Source organism: Amia ocellicauda, chromosome 14 (assembly GCF_036373705.1).
Source record: "Amia ocellicauda isolate fAmiCal2 chromosome 14, fAmiCal2.hap1, whole genome shotgun sequence".
Classification (NCBI taxonomy): domain Eukaryota; kingdom Metazoa; phylum Chordata; class Actinopteri; order Amiiformes; family Amiidae; genus Amia; species Amia ocellicauda.
The window spans coordinates 26,332,232-26,338,817 of NC_089863.1; the positions used below are offsets into that span (position 1 = coordinate 26,332,232).

The following is a 6,586-nucleotide window of genomic DNA, read 5'->3' on the forward strand; positions in this document are numbered from 1 at the left end:
GCGGTGCTGGAGCTCCGCCAATTGAGCCAAATCAACACCAGTGAGCTCCACCAGCAAAGCACAATGAAAACTATTAATACCAATCTGGAAACCAGCTACAAATGACACTGGACGCATGAAATCGGATCCAATAATAAACTTCAGTGCTATTCGGCCCTAAAGAAAGAGTTCACCCTGGCAGAGTATCTGTTCAGGGTCAAAAACACAAAACACAGACAGATCCTGACCAAGTACCGGCTCAGTGACCACAGCCTGGCCAGAGAAACTGGCCGACACAAGAACACCTGGATCTCCGGAGAGAAGCGGCTGTGCGTCACTGTGATCTGGGAGAGGTTGAAACAGAGCTGCACTCCCTGCTGTCCTGCCCTAAATACTCACAAATCAGGGAGACCTACTGGCCACGAATAAAACATAAAATCCCTGAATTCGATCAGCTCCCTGATGGCTGCAAACCCCCCGTCCCGCTGGGAGAGGAGTCCACCTGCCACAGCCTGCGGGACGCCATTGTAAAACAGAACAAAACAGTCGGGTTCATTGCCTTTTTTGTTGTCATGAGTCTCATAATACATATTTTTGATACATATACCAAATAGGGATTATATTTCACTTGATTTTATTTCATTTTAGTATGTATGGTATTTGTTCCAATGTATCTTGTCATGTTATGTTTGTCTTGTTTGAAAGTACATCTGTATCTGCTTTGGCTACACTGTGATTGGTCATGCCAATAAAGAGGGAGAGATTGGGGAAGAGAGAGAAGGAGAGAGACAGAAAGAGAGGGAGGGAGAGAGAGAGGGAGAGAGAAACAGAAAGAGAGAGGGAGAGAGAGAGATAAACTATTTTTTCACAATCACAGGTACTGCCAACCAACCAAAAACATTTAATTAACAGCATAGGTTAAATATTATCCATATAAGGTCTGTGATTAATCGCCTGTGAATAAATACATTGTATACATGTGTACTTACTGTATTTTTGCACTTATGTTGTAAGTCGCCCTGGATAAGGGCGTCTGCCAAGAAAAAATAAATAATAATAATAATACACCATATATTCGCCATCTGAAAGGTATTGGATTTAATAGGAAACCTAAATTGCTGGTATAAGCAAACACAATACAGTAAGACATGCTGCAGGGTTTGGCTAACACTGCCGCCATTGTTTTCCTGCGATTAAGCTCTAATCAGCCTGGGAGGCGCATGTTCTTGACCTGTAATTAGTCATTAAGCGTTTGACAGCCACTAATCACGTCTTATTTACTCCCTTCTATTCATAGGCAGCGCACTCCCCGTGGTCACAGACGGGTCAGACGCGGCGCTGACCACACACAGCCGGACGGATGGTCAGCCGAACCCAACCCGGGCCCAGATTCAGACAAGCGGCAGACCTGGAGCCCAGCGCCGACTCCACTGCGAGGATGGTGTGGGACGACCTGGCCAGGTGTGGGGCCGTGACTGCGGTGGCCGCTTTCAGTAAGACACCTTCGCATTGGGAACACTCTGGTAGAGGGAGAGATCATGCCTGCCGTCTCCGGGGATCGCAGCCAGTTTATTTTGCAGGGGGATTCTGCTGCAGAAGGAGGGTGAAAAAGCTTATTAATAGATATTACAGGCACATAATATTTAATCATTTATGTTTAATTGTTTGTGGTTTTGAATAATGTTTCTCTCCTTCCATTGAAAGCAAGAATGTGTTTTGAAAAGCCTTGTATACTTGTATCTTGGTCCAGACTCCCGGGGGGGAGTTTAAAGCGCTTAAATACAGTTTAATAAAACAAACTTTCTATTCTTCCGACAAAGCAATAGCTGAAGAGAGTGCCGGTGTGTAGAAATCAACTCCTCAAACCCAGAGGACTTTTTATTGTAAGGGATTGTGATCCTTAATTTTCCTCAGCGTCTCCTCCATGCCTAATGGTTTATTTGTTTGTGGTTTATGTATTTGTTTTTGTCATTCTGCAGATACCCTGCGAAGGACGCTATACAAAATACAAAAAGATTGATTCATTAATTGATTCATGAGAATAATCAGGATTAAGATTAAGGCGCTGCCACCCAGTGGTGCTTTACAGTTGTCCCAAAACAGGCACATGTCAGGAACCCTTGGGAGAAACAGGTGTTAAGGTTTCGCAGGGGTTAAGGTTTTGTAAACAGGGCTGTGAATGTTGCCAGATTGGGGGATTCTCACCCAAATGTGGGGGATTTTTAAATGTATGTGGGGAATCTTGGGGGGTTATCTTTTAACCTTGGGGGGATTTTGGGATGTGCAGCACAGTGGATTTGCAACTCTTTCCCTGGTGACATGCAATGCTCTCTGGGAAGCTGAAAACACTCCTTTATTTATGTCCCCCCGACAGCTGACAATTTAGCAGCACCACCCCAGGCCGACGTCGAGCCCCAGCCCTTTGAATGGGGGGAATAGAGGGATTTTTGTGTTCACCAATGGGGCAGTTTTGAGAGGAGTGTCTGTCCACCTCACAGGTCTTTTTCTGTTGCGGAAGTGGATCTCGGGCGGGTCGTGCCGGAGCCGGGCGCGGCTGGACGGGAAAACGGTGCTGATCACCGGGGCCAATGGCGGCATCGGCAAGGAGACGGCGCGTGACCTCGCCCGGAGAGGTACGAATGACCTTCCATACTGGATAACTCAAGTATTTGGTACAGCTTGTGCTTCCCAACCCCGGCCCGGGGGCAACACAGACCTGCTGTCGTTGTTTTTTCATGGTCCCAACTGAGCAATTAATTACAGTCATAATATGCTCCGTTTGACTTTTTAAGCTGCTGCTAATGTTGGAGCATTGCCTTATATGATCTTGAAATCTCCAACGGATTTCAATAATGAGAAAGCTCTGATTAGGCAAATTAGGAGTTGAGTAACTAAGTCACTGAGAGTCTGGTTTGGACTCGAAGCCAGTGAAAAGCAATGTATTGACATGTGTTTGTTGAGTTACTTTGGCTGAAGCCCTTAAGCGTGAGCAAAGCTGAAGTGGAGAAGGGAAACACCCACATATATATCTATGTGTGTACATAAATGTGCAGGGGAGATGGGCACTGATCCATTGGCGACCTCTTCGTGACCCTTCTGGTTGGCCCAGCAGGAAGAGTTCGCTTTGGGTAACTCTGGGTAACAGCTGCTGTGTGCGTGTCTGTGTGTCTGTGTGCGTGACACGTGGCTGTGCCGCAGGCGCGCGGGTGGTGATGGCGTGCCGGGACCTGGCCAAGGCGGAGGAGGTGGCGGTGGAGCTCCGGAGGGCCACGCACAACGGGAACATAGTGGTGCGCCACCTGGACTTGGCTTCGTTGTATTCCGTGCGCCAGTTCGCCCAGGACTTCAACCACAGCGAGGAGCGGCTGGACGTGCTCGTCAACAACGCTGGTGAGTCCATCAATCAATAAATCAATCAATCAATCAACATCCTAGCACACATACATTGTCACCTCTTTGATCTAAGACAGCAGTTCTCAACCCTGGTCCTGGAGGGGCCCCTACTCTGCTGGTTTTTGTTCCAACCAAGCTCTCAATTACTTAATTGAACCTTAATTGAAGAAATTTGCTTACATTTGAATCTTTAAATTGTGTAACTGATAAAAAGGTGGTTCATTAATAAGATAATTTATATACTTAACTTAACCCCCCTACTGCTAAAAATAATTAAAAGGAAATGATTACTTCAATTAAGGGTTCAATTAAGTAATTGAAAGCTTGGTTGGAACAAAAACTAGCAGAGTAGGGGCCCCTCCAGGACCAGGGTTGAGAACTGCTTTCTTAGATCAAAGAGGTGACAATGTATCTAAATTACTCACAGTTTTACCAGCTGTGTCCTGTCTCTCTCAGGGGTGATGATGTGTCCCAAGTGGACCACGGAGGATGGATTTGAGATGCAGCTGGCCGTCAATCACTTGAGCCACTTCCTGCTGACCAATCTGCTGCTGGACAAGCTCCAGAGTTCTGCCCCCAGCCGGGTGGTCAACGTGTCGAGCCTCACCCACAAAGGCGGTAAGCCTCCCTCGCCTCAACCCCCCCACCAAGGTTTCCAGAGCGCGTATGAGGCAAGAGACATGTGTTGGTCTTTAGGTTGAATTGGGATAGGGACAATAAAAAGAATAAATAAATCCCCCAACACTATTGGAAAGAGGAGGATTGTCGCGACTGACATCTCGAATGTGTTTCTCTCCACCCCACTCCCAACCCCGGCAGGCAAGATTCACTTTGAGGACATCTTCTTCGACAAGACGCCCTACAGTTCCCTGGTGAGCTACCGGCAGAGCAAACTGGCCGTGCTGCTGTTCTCCAGGGAGCTGGCGCGGAGGATGCGAGGTCAGTGGCCCCCTTGGAGAAAGAGAGGGAGTCGATTTGTGGGGAGGGCCCGTGACATCACAGACACCTCCCACAGACAATTCACAATGGCGTGCGTACGCTGTTTAAGTCATCATCCTCGATCACCTGAGCTACAGAACTTCGATAGAGCACTCCAACAGAGCTCTCACTCTCCCAGAGTCATACGAATCCATTTTTAATTCTGTGTCAGTGTGAAGGAATCTGATCACTTTGTTGACTCAGCACAATCGCTGGAAGCAGACAGTCGAAAAATTGCTGACTCTCAAAAGCAGCTCACAGAGCTTTTAAACGATTCGTATGACTCTGGGAGAGTGAGACATCAGGCTGAAACGTCAAAATACCCAAGTATCCCTTTAAACGAGCTGAACCAATTGCCAGACTGCAGTGATTACAGAAGTATAAGCCACAGAAATGGCTCGCTGAAAATCACCCTCTAATCACCCGTCTGTGTGTGTGTGTGTCGCAGGGACAGGCGTGACCTCATACTCCCTCCACCCCGGGATCATCAACACCGAGCTGGGCCGCCACGTGCTGACGGGATACCCCCTGCTGAAGAAGTTCCTCTTCTCCCCCTCCATGCTGCTCATGAAGACTCCCACAGAAGGGGCCCAGACCAGCATCTACTGCGCGGTGACTGAGGGGCTGGAGGAGTACAGCGGCTGCTACTTCAGGTACTGGCGGCCCCCGACCGTCGGCCCGTCCCCCCAGCCAATCAGACAGCTGTGTGGTTTACGTCCACGGGAGCAGCGCTGTTAACTGTCGTATGTTGTGTGTCCCCGTCAGCGATTGTGCCCTGAAAAAGCCCGCTCCGGAGGGAATGGATGACGAGGCCGCCCGGCGCCTGTGGGACCTCAGCCTCCAGTTAGTGGGGCTACCAATGCACTGACGCCCCCCCCACGCACTCCATTCCCACCCCACTGGTGCGTGGGAACGCCGTCTGCACGTATCACACGGGGCCAATGCTGGCGCTTCGAGAGCTGGCAAGCACAGATGCATGTTATACACAGTACGCACTCGCACACCGGACTAAAAATGCCGTCCCGGGGGTAAATGAGACACAAGATGGCTGACGTGGGTGGAGAAATGTTAGAAGAAACTCAAAGCGTACAAATATTTGGGTGCTTATAGTCTTATTTGGCCACATACATGCCCCGAATCATTCCGAGTTCTGCATTTTGAAAGATTCTTATTGGTTTATTTCGGCTCACGAGACTCCACCTGATTACAGCCTACAGTATATATTTCACACGTTCCATAAATAATTTGAAAAGGCTTTTAAAACCGATTAACATAGGAAGTAAATCAATTTCACATAATACGAAGTCCGCACTACAAAAGCAGGCTCTTTTTCTGAGATCTGACCAATCCACACAATTGATCGGTTGTTTCGTTGGTGGGTCTATTCTTCCAGTCAATAGCACAACAAGATGGCTTGGTTTCAACCAGTCGTGACACGCAGAGGCCTGTATTATCATTGAAACAATACCATCACAGTGTTTTGAGTCCGGCTTGCGTGCGCATACGCTCATTTCCTGTGGTGAACTTAGCATGAATTCCATGTTTATCTATCTGTCTATGTTTAGGTATGCATCACTCATTCAGAGCTCAGTGTCAGAAAATGAATGAGTCGCAAATCCTTGTCCTTTTGTGTGAAGTGGGCAGTTGTTCACCCAGTTGTTGATCTCCATTCAAGTGGTCATTCAAAACCAAACATCAAATTCCACCAAACAAACAGAAAAAGGTTATTTTACTGAATAATATTTGTTATAACTTTATTTGTGTGTCTATAACTTACTGAAATGGCATCGATTCATTTTTTAAATTCTTTCTAAAACATGGAGGGGGGAAAACACCTACTTTTGTATCAGTTTATGTTACGTTTATCAAGACATTTCTCACCAATCGAAAAAATTATAATAAAAGGAATGAATTGTTATTTTTTCCTCTGGGTGCCCTTAATTGAGCTGATCTGAAATTTCTCGAATGAGTTCTGGCGCCGTTTTGTGGGGATTACAATTGGCAACAAGTGTAACACAAGGGACAAAATGAGCCAGAAAATATAAAAGTATCTGTGTTTGCTGTTGTGTTTGTTAATATAAATGCATTTCCCCCTCCCTGTTGGTGTTTTTTCTTGTCTCAGTCTCAGTTGTGTTCAGTTTTGGATCAGCGTGTTCAGCGTGGATTTGCACCTCGAACGTGTTTATACACGTGTGTTTGATTTGGTGCCAAATAAAATAATTATCATTAAAAATGG

At 46.9% G+C, this 6,586-nt stretch overlaps 1 protein-coding gene across 1 annotated transcript; it reads left to right on the top strand.

The window, feature by feature from the left end:
• Nucleotides 1–1,283: 1,283 nt before the first annotated feature.
• LOC136767558 (retinol dehydrogenase 13) lies at nucleotides 1,284–6,580 on the top strand. The gene is made up of 7 exons (XM_066721426.1): nucleotides 1,284–1,472; nucleotides 2,478–2,612; nucleotides 3,178–3,369; nucleotides 3,829–3,990; nucleotides 4,192–4,311; nucleotides 4,799–5,003; nucleotides 5,116–6,580. The coding sequence occupies exons 1-7, from the start codon at nucleotides 1,340–1,342 to the stop codon at nucleotides 5,216–5,218; spliced, it is 1,050 nt and encodes a 349-aa protein (XP_066577523.1). The 5' UTR covers nucleotides 1,284–1,339; the 3' UTR covers nucleotides 5,219–6,580.
• Nucleotides 6,581–6,586: the final 6 nt, after the last annotated feature.

Coding starts and splice junctions, on each gene's coding strand:
- LOC136767558 (XM_066721426.1), top strand. CDS start 1,340: ATGGTCAGCCGAACCCAACCCGGGCCCAGATTCAGACAAGCGGCAGAC. Junction 3,991..4,191: donor GAGCCTCACCCACAAAGGCG/GTAAGCCTCCCT, acceptor CAACCCCGGCAG/GCAAGATTCACTTTGAGGAC. Junction 5,004..5,115: donor TACAGCGGCTGCTACTTCAG/GTACTGGCGGCC, acceptor TGTCCCCGTCAG/CGATTGTGCCCTGAAAAAGC.